Source organism: Camellia sinensis, chromosome 7, assembly GCF_055761805.1.
Source record: "Camellia sinensis isolate YWXY chromosome 7, ASM5576180v1, whole genome shotgun sequence".
In the NCBI taxonomy this organism is placed as follows: Eukaryota; Viridiplantae; Streptophyta; class Magnoliopsida; order Ericales; family Theaceae; genus Camellia; species Camellia sinensis.
In genome coordinates, this window is record NC_138967.1 from 165,096,292 (window position 1) to 165,115,223 (window position 18,932).

Sequence of the window (18,932 nt, forward strand, 5' to 3'; positions counted from 1 at the left end):
GCACTAGGTGGGAAAGAAGCTATGATGGAGGAGTGTGCACCCTGCCCAAAGAGTGATGACCCTTCACTGAGATGTGTTGAGCACGCTTCTGCAACTGGCGTGTTTGAAAATCGCAGCAGGTCGGTAGATGGGTTTGGGCCTGGAATAAACTTGGAGGTTGTCTTGGGCTCTACGAATAATGAACAAATAGTTCAAGGCCCTATTCGTAAACCAGCTGAACAACAAGGTATCAGGGCTTGTATTAATTCTCTAATACCTGGGCCTTCCTTAACTGTTGGTTCACATGGGTCAGGTACTATGAGTCTACATGAGCAAGGCCCTGGTCATTGTCCTGCTCCCTTCCTCAACCCAAATTGGCCTGCCAAGAAAGCTGGGAAAAAGAAGGTTCAGATGGAAGGATTTTCTCGGTTTGCTCGACTTTATGGTCGCCAATCTGCAGCTGTCGGTAGGCTTCCCTCCAAGTCCGTGATCTTCAGGCCAGCAGCAGTGGCCCTTGCAGACTCAGAGCTGTCCGAGAGTGATTCAAGCACACGTAGCTATCTTCTCAAGGAAGCGCAAGCCACTGTCATATTAGGGAAAGAGCTGGGAATTAATTTCGGTGGGCAAGAAGAGGGTGTGATTGATAAGATTCTTGAGCTGGAGCGTAAGGACAAAGAGAGATACTTGAAGGATAGAACCACTTAGATGTGATAACAGTGTGCTGGGCTGTTTCAAGAGGAACCTTTTTCGGTGTACGGGTTGTTAACATTGGAGCTTCTGCAGTGGGTGTGAGGAGTTTGGTTCGGAGTAGCAGTTATGCCACTTGGGTGTTTCGGTTGGGTGAGGGTCTTTGGGTGTATTAGGTTGAGTTGGGTGTTGGTTACTTGTATCGTAAGAGTTGTGTTTCTGAATCTGGAGGTGGGTGTTCTTTTCGGTGTGAATCTGCTCAGTGGGTGCGAATTACTTTTGGGGTCGTTTTTTGTTTTTTGCCAATTGTGTGGCGTTGTTAGTGCGTTATGTTTTTTGTTATATTTTGTTTGTCTCTAGATAGTGCAGAAGTAGTAGCAGGGGTTCAAGGTTTGTGTAAGGATAAGTACTTATTATCCTTTGTTTTTTATCTTTTAAAAAATGTGAGAGGCGGAGGGGTTGGTTGTTTGGGTGCGAGTAGCAGTAGTAGGGGTAGTTTATACTTTCCGAATCTCTCTCGGTGCACTTTATCTTCCTGTACTCTTAATTTCATGCCGTTAATGAAATTTTTCTTTGCTGATCAAAAAAAAAAAAAAATCGCATAGAGGAATAAGAGGAGGTTTGGATGATGAACGTGATGTCCACGCCCAACACATTAGGTGAAAATGTATTGGGCAAGTAAGTTTAGTCATAGCACGTGCATTTTAGTCTTGACTCATCTTGTACAAGATGTATGTGGCCTATTATCATGACTTCCATCTTCAAAAATTAAATAATTTATATATGTGGACACTATAATTTATTATTTATGTCAATTTACTGTATGTAATTTTATTTTTAATGTTTAAAATTGGATTTATTTAGTTTAATGGATAACATTTGTTAAAAAATATTAACAAAAATAAATGACAAAATAGTTAATTCAAAAGAAAATGAGCCATTTAAAAATAGATATCAATTTCTCAGTCACTTTAAAAGTTGCAAATGAAAATTTTTTCTCCCTTTGATTTTAATCTAATTTCTAAAAGACATTATCAATTCAATTCAATTCAATTCACACAATGTAAAAAAAAATTCGAGGTAAAATTGGTTCACTTAGAATTAAAAAACTAAATTAACACAAAAAACAAACCAATGAGACTGCATGTAGAGACGGATCCAAGATTATGTCTTTGAGGGGCGCTACTCTATAATTTAAAAAATTGGGGGCTACTCTATATAATTTTGAAATTATCTACAAAAAATTTAGGGGTACGAACTCCTACAATTTGAAGTTATTTTAAAATTTTTAATATAATATTTGATATTTTTCAAATTTTTTGTGGTGCGTCCCCCTAAATCCATCATTGACTGCATGTATAAAAATAAAAATAAAAATTGAAAAAAAAAAATCTATAAAGGAGAACTTGAGGAAGACACAAAACCCACTCCTCGTTAAGTAGAAACTTCACTTTTTTCACACAAAAATAAGCAAGAAGCAAAAATGTTGTTCTTCCATCTCTTATCTTTCTACTTTCTTCCATTCCTCTTCTTCATACTCTTCCTTTTCATATTTTTCTCTCTTACAACTTTTACTAAAAAACCCTACAAAAACCCACCACCTTCTCCACCAAAGCTCCCCATCTCCGGCAACCTCCACCTGCTCGGCTCCCTCCCCCACCATTCTCTCCGATCGCTATCCCAAAAGCATGGGCCCCTCATGCTCCTTCACCTTGGCAATGTCCCAGTCCTTGTTGTCTCATCCTCTATCGCCGCTCGCGAGATCATGAAAACCCATGACCAAATCTTTTCTAGCAGACCTAAACCTAGCATTATTGGCAGACTCACCTATGGCTTCAAGGACATGGCGTTTAGTCCCTATGGCGAGTATTGGAGGCAAGTGAGAAGCATTTGTGTCCTCCATCTTCTTAGTAACAAGATGGTTCAGTCTTTTCGCAACGTGAGAGAAGAAGAAACCGCCCTTATGATCGAGAAAATCAAACACTTCTCCTCTTCTTCTTCGCTTTTTTCCTCATCGGTGAACTTGAGCGACATGTTTGCGAAGCTTACGAATGATATAGTGTGTAGGGTGGCGTTGGGGAGGAGGTATAGTGGAGGAGAGAGAGAAGGGAGGAGGTTTAAGGAGCATTCACGGCGCTTATGGAGTTGTTTGTGGTTTTTAATGTTGGGGATTATATACCATGGCTTGGCTGGTTGAATTGTTTCAATGGTTTGGATGGTAAAGTTAAGAAATATGCAAAAGAGATGGATGATTTTCTTGAGGAGGTATTGGAAGATCATATTGTTGGTGGAAATAGAAGTGAAGGAAAGCAAGACTTTGTGGATATTTTGCTTGAAATTCAAAGAGAGAACAAAGATGGATCTTTTCCTGTTCATAGAGATACCATTAAAGCCGTCACCATGGTAAGAATATGACTTCTCTTTTCTCATTTTAATATTTGATCTTGTTCTTTTTGTGTGTTATTGAGTAATACAGCAGTATCGCACCACATTATTTACTATTTACGTGCAGCTCTAACTTTCTCATATATATTTAAAAAAAAAGTTTCGATTAAAAGATTATATACCGAATTTTGTTTTAAATTTTTACATTTAATAGTACTCACAAAAAGAATATTTAAATCTAAATATATAACAAAGTTTATAATAATAAAAAAAAATCTAAAATATAAGTTGGAGTACCAAATAAAAAGTAAATTAAGTCTTCTATTCTTTTCTTTTTTTATTTTTTTACGTCCAAAATTATACTTTCTAGATATAGTGACATGTTTGATATAGTTGATCACAAATTATTAACATCATATAGATAAAAAAAAATAAAATAAATTATTAACATCATCATAATGCTAACTTAATTCTCAATCATTACAAATCAAATAATCAATGAAAGGAAACATAAAAAATAATAAAAATATGTAATCATAATAGACAATATATATATACATATAATAAATGATCAAATAAATATTCAATCCAAAAAAATAAATAAAAAGAATTCATCTCTATTACAAAGTTTGTATCCTTAAATCCAACCTTATATTACAAATTTAAAACTTTCCATCATAGTTGAACAAATAAAAAAACAGAAAAAAAAATTAAGAAAAAAATCAATACATAAAAAGCTAAGAACTATGATAGTTCTTCAATTAGTTTTAAAAATAAAAAATTAGATGAATAATTCTAATTCTTGTAGCTCACAAAAACAAACTAGTAAAAATTTTAGTTTTATTATATGTGTGTAATTATATTTCAAATGTATTTAAAATATAAATTAAGACCTCAAAATGTTGGGTTTTTTTATTCAGATTAGACCTCTTCTTATAAGAAATTTTAGATCGTTTTAGCTAAAGTAGGCCTTTTTTTTTTTTTTTTCTAGACCAGTACAATACTTACTATGGTTTTGGGGCCTTCTTTTTTTGGGCATTTTTTGGGGGCCTTTATGGGCTTTGCTCCAAAGCCCTATTAATACATGTTGATTCACTTTTGTAAATTTTTTTTTTTTAATTTTTTAAATTTTTAGATGGGGACCTTCATAAGGTAATCAGAAATAACATGTAAATAATATCATGTGATACTTTAAGTGTATTTAATAACTTTTACGATTTATGGTTTTAAAGACAATAGTTAAAAAAGTTATAGAATATGATTTATTATTAATTCATCTAAAATTTTAAACTATTCAAGATAAAAATATTTTTATTATTTATATTCTTAATATCTTATCAGACTCGCATATAGTAAGCACGACAAATACATGCAATGGTTTTTAATAGTTTGATAGGTAGTGCAATTTAAACATAATTTCAATACCATGAATTGTTCATCATGAATTTCCTGAATTATCATTTCTTTATCTCAAAGATTTTACATTATTAACAAGCTTTCCGGTACTCCATGGTTGATTTAAAATTTTGAATTACAGAAGTCATTATTGTCAAGATGGTAATGGAGTTTATAACCTATGAATATAAGTTGTCCCATGAATATAAAATAAAAATAGAGTAAACTTTAATAATTTCAATGACTCAATGAATATATTAATTCTAAATTAAGGTATTTGGCTTAGTGGTTATGAAGCACTTTTTGTGATGTGAAGTTACGGATTTAACTCTCACGGAGAGAAGTTTGATATATATATATTTTTTTCCACTTTTTGTTGACTTTTCTAGCTATTGTGAAATTTTTGTCTGTTTGATGACTTAAATATTTCTTATAATATAATAAATCTCATATCGATTGACCAAAAAAAAAATGAAGAATAAGTTGATTTTAAATAATTGCTAACCTATTGAGTATTGTAAAAGAAACTAAAGAAATAATTAGAATAACTTTGTAAACAAATCTATACTATATATACTAGCAGTAACCCGTGTTATGCATGGGCAAATAACAAAAATAAAAAAATAAAAAAAAATAGTAAATAATGTTGAACATGGTAAAAATTAACAACTAAATACTATGATATTAATTTAGATGGATATTTAAATAATATAATTTCATAAAGAATTTCCCACCAAACTAAAAAATTCTCTCTTATTTGAAAATTTCATATTAATTTAACTTGGCCATTGAGTGTTCATTATATTTTTGTGCATAAATTTTTTTCTTTTGAGAATATTTTAGTAATGGGTTCACATAGTTATGGGATTTGTATGTTTTTATGTAACATTTAATTTTGTGTCTCTTTATGCAATTCTAATGCATTTTTATCTTCTACATTTGGTATTGAATTTTTTTTTTTTTGGGATAAGAAACTTTAGTAATGGAGTTTTTATTTTGTTTTGTTTGTGGGTTGGCAACAGAATTTTTTATTTAATTTTATTTTTCTTCATAGCAAAACATAGTGCTCAATTATATGTATTTAATTGTAACTTTTTCTCCTATCTAAAAAAAAAAAAAATGTGTAACTTTTTTTTTTTTTTTTTGGTTTATTTGTTTGTTTAATTGAATTAGCTTTTTTGTTTTGTTTTGTTTTTTTTGGTTGTCAAAAGCCCATCGAAAATAAATGAAAAAAATTAAAAGAACTAAAGTGAATAATATTAAATCTAAAATCATAACATATCATATGTTTTGCAATCAGTCACATTTTTTTTTTTTTTTGCACTTTTTATAAAATTTTGTTATTATTAATTAACTATTCAGTAGACTCTTTCTAGCATGTGATATTGGGATTTTTTTATTACATATATTTTAAAGAAAAATCAAACTTTAGTCACTTGAAAGGTTAAAAAATGAATTGATTTGTCTCATCTAGATGGAAGTTGGGTCAATTTCAAGAGTTTTAGATAACAAAATTAATTTCATAATTTCCATCTTTTGTATATTTAATTTTCTTTTAGGATATGTTTGGTGCTGGAACTGATACCGTATTCACAACCATTGAGTGGACAATGGCAGAACTCTTAAGACATCCACAAATCATGAACAAATTGCAGAATGAGGTGAGAGAAATAGCTAGAGGCAAATTGAACATAACCGAGGATGATTTAGAGACAATGCATTACTTGAAAGCAGTGATCAAAGAATCTCTCAGGATGCATCCTCCGGTCCCATTGCTAGTACCCCGAGAATCAATCCAAGATGCCAAGGTAATGGGATATGACATTGCAGCCGGCACTCAAGTGATTGTGAATGCTTGGGCAATTGGAAGAGACCCATTGTCGTGGGAAGATCCAGAGGAGTTTCGGCCAGAAAGGTTCTTGAATAGTTCAATAGATTTCAAAGGGCACGACTTTGAGTTAATTCCATTTGGTGCTGGTCGAAGGGGTTGTCCTGGTACCCAGTTCGCCACGAACGTTAGTGAGCTTGCATTGGCAAGTGTTGTTCACAAGTTTGATTTTTCGTTACCGAATGGAGCGATTGGCGATGATTTGGACATGACTGAAGTTGATGGTATAACTGTCCATAAAAAAAGTCCTCTGATTGTTGTTCCAACTCCTTACTCTTGTTAGTATCATAATTAAAGTATGCTATATGTTTTGTTTATTTTGGTCAGTCCTGGTTATATGTTAGATTCATGGTTGTTAAATCAATCAAATAAGTGCTTAGCCACATAGATATGAATGCAATTTTGTGTTTGAGAGTTGTATTGGATAGACTGTTTGTTTCTAGTTTTAAGCAAATCAATTTTTAAAAATGTTGTCTCTTTTTTAATATATGTGATGATCATACAATTTTGTGTTACTTAAGGCTTCATTGTTGTTTTTTTCTTAATTTGTGTTTACTTGTTGAATTTATTTTATTTTTTATTTTTATTTATTATTTTATTTTTTTGTTTGTTTCCTTGTTAGAACGGATTTTAGAAAGTAACTTTTAATGTTATATGAGAATTTTAGTGTAATGCAAACAAAGTTATAAAGGATTCTTTGGCTTCCTAGAACTAAAAACATTTAATAACAAAATTCACATTCGATAAATTTGGTGACCTAAAAAATTTGGACCCGTTGACGATAGCCTTAAATGAAATCATTGAAAATTTGCCAAAAATCAATCAGCACTTTTCCAAAACTTCTTCTTCTACTAAAAAGAAAAAAGCCTGTCTGAAGCTTGCTATCTAATCTTAAAGCCTTGGGTGATGATGGCTCAATCGTAGTTTTGTCCATTGAAATCTTAATAGGTCATGCTACACATTGCACGTCAATTTTGTTATGTGTGTTAGAATAGTAGAGAGAGAAAATAATATGTATTGTATTGAATTAATGATTTTACGGTATAAAGCTATGGGTATATATATAGGACTATGTAGGAGTGTTGTACAAAGGAAAGGGAAAGAATAAGGTAGGGAGAGAATAAGGTAAGGAAAGAATAAGGTAGGGAAAGAAAAAGGCAAGATTTGAACATACCTAATAGAGAGGAGCCTATAATCAATACAATACAAAGAATAATATATACATATATAATATGTTAATTATATATATATATATATAATATATTAATATATTTCATATATTAACATCCCCCCTCAAACTCAAGGTGGCAAGGTAGAAAGCAACTTGAGTTTGGAAACCAAATCTTGGAAACGTCCCGGTGGATGGGTCTTGGTGAAGATGTCAGCAATTTGATCAACAGTGGAAATATGAAGAAGAGGAATAGTGCCTTGAGTAACATGTTGACGAAGAAAATGACAATCAATCTCAATGTGTTTGGTGCGATCATGGAAAACATCAGTATGCGCAATTTGGATAGCACTACGATTGTCACAGTATAGAGGAGTGGCACTGGAAGAAGTAACGCCCATATCTGAAAGTAACCAGCGAAGCCAAATGAGCTCCTAAGTGGTATCTGCAAGAGCACGATATTCGGATTCGGACCAAGGTTTGTTTCTTGTTACGCCAACATATAAGGGAATCACCTACGAAGAAACAGAATCCTGTGGTAGAGCGACTGTAGACGTCCCCCGAACGCCCCGGGAGGGTGAGCTCCCGTTCTATTCGATATTGGGGTCACTACAGCTCAGGACTCTTCAAATCGTCACGGTTCTAAGTCTGAACCAAAGAGTCCAAATTCGGCAAATCGTTTTGAGAAAAACAGATTTTTGAAAGAAGTGCCAAACATGGACTGCTTTGCCAGATACAGAGTCGCCACCTAAATATTTTATTTTGGGGGAAATTTAGGAAACCCTGACTCGTTTGCCTAAGGCCACGTGTCTGTCATCACCAAAGTTACCTCGGCTCGGGAACTTGGGTACGATTGGGGAAGGTCACTTCGTGAGCACCCCCGCTCGCCCGATCAAAGATCGGCCTCTACTAACCATGATATCTAGTTTTGAAAATATTGTGTGTTCTTATCCCGGTTATTAGCCTAGATTTACTATGTGATGCGCACAGCATACAAGTATAGACTGGGTCACCTGAATTGGAACAAAACATTTCATGTTTGTTTTTGAAAGATGGTTTGCTACTCGCAAGTAGGCTTAAAATACACATTTGATGAATTGTTCCAATCCAAATAACCCAACCTTCACCCACAGGCATTCAGGCAGTTATATCACATAAGCAAATAGCCTCATGGTAAGCATGCTATCATGGTAGTCACTCACACACATGCAAGGATGCTAAAACATAAAACTTACCGAGTACTCCAAGCCAAAAAAGAAGCTAATTAGAAACCCATGCATGATCCTAATTATACAGAAATGCCTAATGCAACACATGCAAAATGCAACTATAGCAGGCTCGGCTATTCTAAACATGGCATATGAGATGCAACAGCTAACATGTATTCAACTTGGAATTGAAAATACAATGCAGTTAGTATGATGCGCCGAGCCCGGTGCGTGCAATACAGATGAATGAATGCAAACATGCTATCATACTGTATGCTAATTGAAACATACCCTAATCTAACCATCATAAGCAGGTAAATAAAAGAGAAGAAAGACGTGGGGTTGGAAGACATACATCACACTCACCCACACTTATTACAATTATGCCCTCGCACAGAGGGTCCGAATAAATAGTACAGTCCAAATAATACAGTCCCAAATAAATACAGTCCAAATATATACAAATTCCTAATTAATTTACAAATTAACTAAGAAAGCTATAAACTGGCATGCAAGCCAGGGACTGCCTTGACTCCGCCCCGGATGAGGAATGATGCATGACTGGGCTGCCTTGCGCGGAAATCCACAAGGATGCCCCGATTAGCCTCTGTTTTACAATTACTCTTGGAAAGCGCGCCAAGCTGCGGAAGGTTGCTGATTCTTGATTTGCTGCAACAGAGAGCAGGAAAGGGGCATAGCAATGTATTTTCACAGATATATGCATGCCTCGATCCTTGTGCCACCAATCACGCATATCGATGCATAATGGCCGAGGGATCGAATTGTGCAATTCGATATAGAATGAATGCACATATAAACACAACAAGACCTAACTCCATCATGGATAATCCGGAGTGTCGGTGACTGGGGAATTGAGACACGTTCCGTCACTCGGAGTACGAAACGTACCTCGTTTCCCGTGCTCGAGTTAACCCATATCCCAAGCACGATGCAATATGCATGATATGCATGAAATGCAACTAAGATACAACCTAGTGTGCACAATGCTATGAAATGGCATACACAATGCACGAGATAACATGGCATACACAATGCTCTATCATACAACCTAGCGTGCACAATGCTATGAAATGGCATACACAATGCACGAGATAACATGGCATACACAATGCTCTATCATACAACCTAGCATACGCAATGCTATGAAATAAAATGGCATACACAATGCACAAATGGACTTACACTAACACAAGTGGACGTTAGCCACACTCACATAAGAGGCCATTAGATGAAAATGAGACAACTCGGAATGCATGCACACATGCATGCAAACCGGGGACCGACCCTAAGGCACAAAATGCCACTCTAACGAGACATGGCAAGACATGAAATATGATATGAAAACATGCAAATTTCAGCAGCAAAACATGACCCAAAACAACCCCGAATCATAAACACATGGCACCCGATGCATGAAATGGTCCCGAAATGCAAGATTAAGCACATGAAATGACTTGTAGCTACATCAAGCATGCATTATTTTCTTATGACATGTGAAGACAGATTCAAGGCAGCCCCAAAACAAGCATGTTTTCAGTTCTAAGCAAGACCAAACAGCAAACACAAATAGGGCAAAACTAGCATGCAAAAATGGCCCTAAATGTGAGATAAATAAGCAACTCACAGCTGCTGACCCCAAAAAGATTAGGGCCCTTCAACAATGTTGAATAGAGGCCCAAAATAAGATATTTTACAGTTCACAACAAACCCCAAAAACCAGCACAGGTATGGCTAAGATCTCATGCAAGAAAAGGGCCAAAAGATGGACAAAGAAGCAAGTAGTGGTTGCTGGACTTAAACACAAAGGGGCCCTTCAACAATGTTGAAGAAGGGCCAAAAATAATGCATTTTATAGTTGATGGCCGGACCCAAAACAGTATGCATGCAAGCCTAATATACTATGCAAAATGGGGCCAAAAAGAGAGATATAACACAAAGTGTATAAAGGATGCCTCAAACCATGAAAGACCCTTAATGAAATATGAAGATAGGGTCAAGATAAGGTCACTTACAGTTCGGACCTCAGCCCAAAAAGAGAAGCACATTAGGCTAACAAATCATGCAAAAATATAGCCAAAAGAGGGATATAAAGGCAAGTAATAAATGAAAGCCTCAAACAGTAACGAGCCCTTCATCAATGTTGAAGAAGAGCTCAAAATAAGAAACTTTACAGTTTATGACATGCCTCAAAACAGTCTACACGTAGGCCAAAAATACTACACAAGGAATAGGCATACAAGAGGGATAATGAAGCAAGTGCAACAAGGAGACCTCAAACAGGTAAATACCCTTAAACAAACATGAAAAATGGCTCAAAATAAGCCTAGTTCCAGTTAGGGTCGGAGCCCAAAACAGTAAGCAAGAATGACTTATAAATGGATTAAAAAAAGGGTAGAAAAGGGGAAAAGGAGCTCACCCTTGTAGACCAAGCCTTGACAGCTCTTTTGGCTTGAGTTGCAGCACTCCTAGGCCTTGAAGAATCACCTCCAGCTGCTGGAATGAAGGATGGAAGGGTGGTGCTAGGTGGTGGTGTGAAAAGGGGTATAGGACTTGAGAGGTTGGAGGGTTAAAGTGTATAGAGGGAGAGAGATACAACAAGAGGCTTAGGGGGGAAATTTTGTAACCCTAATTACAGAGCTGGAGGCCCTGTTATATAGACAGAAATGGGGGAAAAAGGGGGGGAAAAATGGAGGGAAAACCATCAAGTTTCCCCCCAAAAAGTAGCCCCCCAGATATAGAATCTGGGGGAAAAATGAATGCACTGCTGCATTGTAGATGATGTGAGGATCCTGGCAGGCCAGTTATCCAGGTTGGAGGTGGCCGGCCGGCTACTTCCCATGGCCGGCCGGCTAGGGGTCAAAAGGGTCAAGTGTGATTAATGGCCGGCCACCACAAAAAGAGGGCCTCTGATGTGTGCACAACACAACCCTGTGGTTGAACACTGGAAAAAGTGAACCAGGAGAGAGAACAGTCCACTTTTCAAAGGGGTTCAAAAGGGTCAAAAAGGGTTATTGGCCGGCCACCAAATATTGGTGGCCTCCCAGATGTGTACATCACAAATATGTGGTTTTGGGTGCAAGAAAATGGTCCAAGGGTGTTCAACATTGGCTCTGAAGTGAGGAAAAACGGGCGACGGAGGGCGATGAAGGGATAAAGTTGGCTGACAGAACAATTACTAGCCTCCCACCCTTCTACGGCCTTCTTACCAATGAAACAGAGGTCCCCGCCAAAAATGAACCAAAACCAATGCAGAATGAAGGTTCGGGGGCCGAAACACGCAGTTCGGGACCCCGAAAACGGGCTGTTAGGCACCGAGAGTGGTGTTCGACCACGAAGTCGGCCTCTTGGACCACAGTGTCCCTCAAAAGGGAGCAAATAAGAAGTATGCCAAAAACCGAAGAAAATGGAGGTGGTTAAGCAGTCCCGAACCGAGGCACACGGCCAACGGCTCCGAAAAATCAGAAATCGGACTCCAAACGGGCAAAATGGCCTACGACCACAAAACGTAGCCTACGGCCACTGAGAGATGATCTACGAGACCTCTCCCTCCCTTCGCGAAGAGAAAGCAGAGAAAACCGAGCCTGGTTCGCAAACCGAGGCAAAGCATGAAAGGGTCCGGAAGTTCGGAGGCAAGGCTCGCAGCCGAGACTCTGAAACTTCTGAACGAGCACAATATGAAATATCACTAAGCGCTCAACTGGTGACGTCTGAGTCTTAAGGTCGGTCAAAAATGGGGTGTCTACAGTTGCCCCTCTTTGATAGAACTCGAAAGTCATAAGTGACGAGAGTGAATGTCAAAGCCCAGAGACGACCCATTTTTGACAAGGCCGAAGACTTAGACAAACATACAAAATAACAAAGATGTGCCCACAGGCAGGGGCAAAATGCAAAATGATATGCAGAAATATTTTGAAGATTGGACTTATATGCTACGCGAAGCAGGTTTGATAATTGGACTTATACGCTACGCGAAGCCGGTTTGAAAATTAGACTTACACGCTACGCGAAGCCGGTTTGAAGATTGGACTTATACGCTACGCGAAGCCGGTTTTAAAATTGGACTTATACGCTACGCGAAGCCGGTTTGAAAATTGGACTTATACGCTACGCGAAGCCGGTTTGAAAATTGGACTTATACGCTACGCGAAGCCAGACGTCACTCATGATCATGCAAAGAGAGCTGTAATGAAGCAATTATGCAAAATAAATGCAACATTTTAAGCGAATGCTAGGCAAGCAAGTAAACTCGAACCAAACTATACCTCATGCAGAAAGGATGTAAGAAAATCATAGAATCTTCACGAACATGCACGATAGATACACAAAGGTGAGCACAAAGTGTGATAGATGCACTAAGTGAACAAGTATGATAGATACACAAAGCGAGAGTGTGTGGTTGATACACAGTGCGAACGCGTGTGATTGATACACAAAAAGGTGAGCACAGAGTGTGATAGATGCACTATGTGGACAGAGTGTGATTGATACACTAAAAGTGAACACAAAGTGTGATAGATGCACTATGTAAACAGAGTGTGATTGATACACTAAAAGCGAACACAAAGTGTGATAGATGCACTTAGTGAACAAATATGATGGCTATACTAAAAGCGGACACAAAGGGTGATAGATGCACTATGTGAACAGAGTGTGATTGATACACTAAAAGCGAATACAAAGTGTGATAGATGCACTATGTGAACAGAGTGTGATTGATACACTAAAAGCGAACACAAAGTGTGATAGATGCACTTAGTGAACAAGTATGATGGATATACTAAAAGCGGACACAAAGTGTGATAGATGCACTATGTGAACAGAGTGTGATTGATACACTAAAAGCGAATACAAAGTGTGATAGATGCACTTAGTGAACAAAGTGTGATTGATACACTAAAAGTGAACACAAAGTGTGATAGATGCACTATGTGAACAGAGTGTGATTGATACACTAAAGGTGAACACAAAGTGTGATAGATGCACTATGTGAACAGAGTGTGATTGATACACAAAAGGTGAACACAAAGTGTGATAGATGCACTTACTGAACAAAGTGTGATTGATACACTAAAAGTGAACACAAAGTGTGATAGTTGCACTATGTGAACAAGTGTAATGGATACACAAAAGGTGAACACAAAGTGTGATAGATGCACTATGTGAACAGAGTGTGATTGATACACTAAAAGTGAACACAAAGTGTGATAGATGCACTATGTGAACAAGTGTGATGGATACACAAAAGGTGAACACAAAGTGTGATAGATGCACTTAGTGAACAAAGTGTGATTGATACACTAAAAGCGAACACAAAGTGTGATAGATGCACTATGTGAACAAGTATGATGGATATACTAAAAACGAACACAAAGTGTGATAGATGCACTATGGGAATAGAGTGTGATTGATACACTAAAAGTGAACACAAAGTGTGATAGATGCACTATGTGAACAGAGTGTGATTGATACACTATTTGTGAACACAAAGTGTGATAGATGCACTATGTGAACAGAGTGTGATTGATACACTAAAAGCGAACACAAAGTGTGATAGATACACTATGTGAACAAGTATGATGGATATACTAAAAACGAACACAAAGTGTGATAGATGCACTATGTGAACAAAGTGTGATTGATACACAAAACGAGAATGTATGTGATAGATACACAAAATGAAAGAAGTGTGATTGATACAAAAAACGAGAATGTATGTGATAGATACACAAAAGTGAATATGCGCATGGTAGATACACAAAATGAGAATGTGTGTGATAGATACACAAAAGTGAATGAAGAAAGTGTGATAGATACACTAAAGAAATGATCTTAAACGGAACTTCTTTGAATGAACCGTACATACAATATCGTGCATGAATGGAAAAGAAACCTGATAGGTACAATGCGATATAATGCATGATGCTTAAGGAAAGCAATAAACAAGCGTAGCGGTGCTTTAGAAAGCACCTCATGAGGTGAGTGGCGGTGAACCACTCTGCTCCGATGGGGATCTTCCCCTATGCTCTTCGAACACTTACCTTCAACTTATAGTACAAAGGCTCTGAAATACTGACAAGGGTTTTTCATGTAGAACACTTCGGACGTTGCCTTTCTTCCTGATCATATTCACAACTTTCCCTATTCTCCAACGGGGTGACAGACTAGGTTGGTTCGGTATCCAGAATTGAGGTGCATACACGCTATCTCAACCTATGGGGCTTCCATACAGATTTCAAGCCGAGGACACGCCTCTGGGTATTTAAACCAGACTTTAGTCTCGGAAATCCCGAACCTTTGTGTTCAAGGCATCAGCCATTCGAACTCTAGTTTCCACCGTCGCAGTTGGTCTCCTAGGAACTCATTGCGAACACAGCCAAGATGCCTCTGGCAGGGAATGGTACTCAGGGAGAGCACTTTTGATCGTCATTTTGGCTTGAAGCAGACTTGATCTTGAGCTTGAGGTAGAGGCACACTCTTACTTCGGAGCTTTGACAAGACTTGAAGAGGTACACACGGAATGTAGTCTTGGAACTTACTGAAGTTGGAACAAACTCAGATACCCGACATTTCCTCTTTTCTTTTGCTTTGTAGTCTGGAACCCATATAGCTTCAAATAGGTCCTAGTTCTACTGTTCTCACATGACCTGGGTTGAATCCTGCGATTTTATGAAAGAACAAATTCTGTTTTGTACAAATGTGGAGAACGGCACGGCACTCGGAGCACAAAACGATTTTATTTTTGAAATTGAGAGATGAGTTTTCGACCAAGTATTGAGCCTACGACTGAACACAGCAAAACGACTCAACAAGGAAATAAAAGGCACACAACCTAAACACATCGAGTAACACTCGAAACGATTCAAAACAAGAATTGAGATAAAACAAAAAGACACGACACTCAGACGTGCACAGGGAGCCTGTTTCACCGTGTAGTGTTTCCCACCCTTTCTCATTTGTGGTTCTCACATCACTCGGCCCTCAAGCTCTGTTTTTCCTGAAAAAGCCCTCTTCTCACTTTTCCTCTCATCGCACATCTCTCTATTCTTCAATCTCTTATTTTTCATCCCTCCCCTGGGTGGTTGATGGATAAACAGCAAATTGTGGGCTCGTGCCCCTAGCATGCTGCTAGATTCTTTTTCTCCTGCGCACAGCAGTGAACTTCTCCCACAGAGGGGTTGTGCTACAACTGGGTGTGTAGCGAATTTGCAGCTAACATCAGTTGATGATGCTTTGCTGGGGAGTTCGGACGTGATAAGATCTGTCCAGATGATGGAGTGGAATATCTTGTCCCATTCCGGTTCGTGCTTCGCACTTTGCTTGATACCTCGTTGCTTGGAGGACGAGAGAGCTTTCAGCCTTTTTGTTGACAGTTTCAGTTGTGCCCTTTTTTTGGCAGGTAGAGTGCCCTTCTTGGTAAGTATTGTGGCAATGGGGAAAAGACAGAACACCTGACTCAACTGTGCCCCTAGTTCATCATTTCGACCATTTTTTTTGTTTTTGGCTTTCTACTAAGACAATTTTGACCAAAATGAGAGTTTGATTAACATGCTTGTTCGATTTTCTGATTTAAAATCATGCAAGTTAGGCTATGAGCACTGAGAGTTTTCCTTTTTTGGGTCCAAGAAATGGTCCAGTTTTGAAAAATGGGGTACTTTTCGAGAAGATTAGTCAACCTCAGTAAAAATTCTCAAAAACTATTTTTGCAAACGACCACTGCTCAACGAGCACGGAACCTACTCTTGAGATGCACAACCTCGGACCCATAGCAATGGAAAATTGCCCCTTGTCTGAAGGACACTGCATGGCAACGGAAAGTTGCCCCTTGTTTGAAATGACACTGCGGCGTTTTGAATGGCAACGGAAAGTTGCCCCTTGTTTGGATAGCACCGCAGCGCATTGTAGTCAGTCCTCAGAGCGACGAACACAAACAGACTCTCAGATACAGAGAAGACAAAGATGACCAAAACCATCGCATGGACACAATCGAATTTGAAGTGTTTTACAGCTGGACTTTAGAATGAAGTTGCTTACGTATCCCAAAGATAGGAATCAAGCCTTACGTAGTTCGGGGTTAAGGTACACTCGGGTATTAACCTCTCCTTTTCAGGCTCTAACTTTTGCCAAGGCGCCTATCGTGGGTTTTCGACCTTGCGAGCTTTGTTCTTCTTTCTTTCTTTTTTTTCAATTATTTTCTTCTTTTTTTGATATTCTTTTCTTTTCTTTTCTTTTTTTTTTTTTTTTGCATTTTTTCTTTCTTTTCTTTTCTTTTTCTTTTTTTTTCTTTTTTTGTTCTTTTTCTTCTTTTTCTTGCTCTAACTTTTGCCTGGGTCGCCCTTCCGGGTTTTCGGCCCAGTGAGCCTCTCAAGGGTAAAAGTGTAGCTTGGTCCATGCCAAATGGTTATAGGATTTCGAAGCCATCCGTATCCAGGAGAGTGGCTGTTGATTTGCAAGAGGACTCATCTTCAGCTCTTCGAGCATGTCTGATATCTTTGCCCCTAGTTCGAGGGGTACTTCTGTTCTAGCTTTGCAAGCTTCTTCTGATCTTCTGATCTTTTTGATCTGACTTTCCTAGCCTCTTGTTTGAGGGCTGCTTCAAATCCGGCCACACAGGCCTCACATCGTAGTTGACCGTTGAACCTTCTGAATTCAAGTTCAAGGTTTAGAAGCGAAGGGGTTGAGTCTCGAGGCTGAGAGCGATCCTAGGCTGCACAATCTCAAGAGCGATTCCACACAGGTCTTCGCAGGACCGCGCAAAACATTTTGTTTTTGAAAGTTTTTAAGAAAGCGACAAATCGCTCGCGCTGAAGATAGTGTGAAACCAGTCTGGATCAAGCCTTCTCAGTACTCACGCTAACAAGCATGATTTCATTCATTAAGGGCTTAGCACGCCTCTCTTTCTCTCAAATGATCAAAGTTTTGCAAATCCCAAGGAATTCCTTCCTCTTCGTTTTCACCGCAGTGCTCAAAAAAGTTTTGAAAAACTTAGGTCGATACAATGATTTCAAGGCACAGAAAAGACAGAGTTCTTTAGTCAAATACTGCCGTCTCATTCAGAACTTCCGGCTTAACTGGCATAAGGCAGAAGCAAATGCGAGAGCATGAAGATCACCGCTGTTTTATTCAAAAAAAAAACTGTTGGCACAACTGGCTCCCTGGTAGAAACAGACTCAAAACAAAACGAAAAGACAAACATAAAACAAAATGGTGACGCCCGAGGTAACACCCCCCGGAATCACCCGACTCCTATACAATAGGACTGACTTGATACAACAAGACAGACCCAAAACAAAAGAGACTGACTCAAAGCAAAAGGCAGACTCAAAAACAAAACAATAAGACTGACCGAATACCTAAGTCAGAAACTGGCATTCGCAAATGCTCAAAACAATGCCTGTCCTTCCCACATCTGGAGTAAATCGAGTGCCATCCGCAGCTGGTTCAACCTCTGATCAGATCATATGATCCCCCCCACAAGTTCACTAATCAAGTGCCGATAGACTTTGCAGGACCTAGTGCGGCAATGACCCCGTTGTCAAACAGATCTTGTACATCATGGCGCAGACGAAAGCAACTGTCGGTGTCATGACCGATTTGTTGATGGTAGGCGCAGTACTTAGTTTGATCATGTTTTGCAGGGATAGGATCGGGTAGGGGGCATTGTTCCAACGGTTTCAGATGCCCTTTCCGGATTAAGACCTCTAGAGCCTTTGACAAAGGCATATGAAGTGGGGTAAAAACCCTCTTGACTCGAGGCGGGTATTTGGTTCCTTGTGAGCTACTTTCGGATGCACCGGTGAATGGGGTAGCTGTTTTTGATACGGTGGTGGTAACCATGCCCACTTCAGAAGATCTTGCAGCTGTATCACCACTGGTGGTCGCATTTGAACTGCGGAAAAATGCCCTCCTGGGCTGCTCTTTCTCCTGGTCAAGAAGGCCCTGCTTCATAGCGTCCTCGATCTGTACCCCCATCTCATGTAGGTCTGAAAGGGTAGGGAAGATGAGTACAATCATCTTTTGCATCAGTTTTGGCTGGAGATTGCGCACAATCATCCTGATCTGGTCCTTGTCAGTAGGCCTCAGGGTCATCATTGAAGCCTTGGCCCTCCAGCGGGCTACGAAATCAGAAAAACTCTCCTTAGGCTCTTGCCTTGTTGTCTCAAGATCACGGGTTATGACCTCGATTTGCGTGTTATAGGAGTAC

The 18,932-nt window shown here is 38.5% G+C and overlaps 1 protein-coding gene across 1 annotated transcript; it reads left to right on the forward strand.

The window, feature by feature from the left end:
- Positions 1-2,110: 2,110 nt before the first annotated feature.
- LOC114299681 (cytochrome P450 736A117) lies at positions 2,111-6,849 on the forward strand. The gene is given in 3 exon segments (XM_028244478.2): positions 2,111-2,791; positions 2,794-3,069; positions 6,006-6,849. Coding segments are annotated over 3 exon segments (1,530 nt in total). The 5' UTR covers positions 2,111-2,149; the 3' UTR covers positions 6,618-6,849.
- The last annotated feature ends 12,083 nt before the right edge of the window (positions 6,850-18,932 follow it).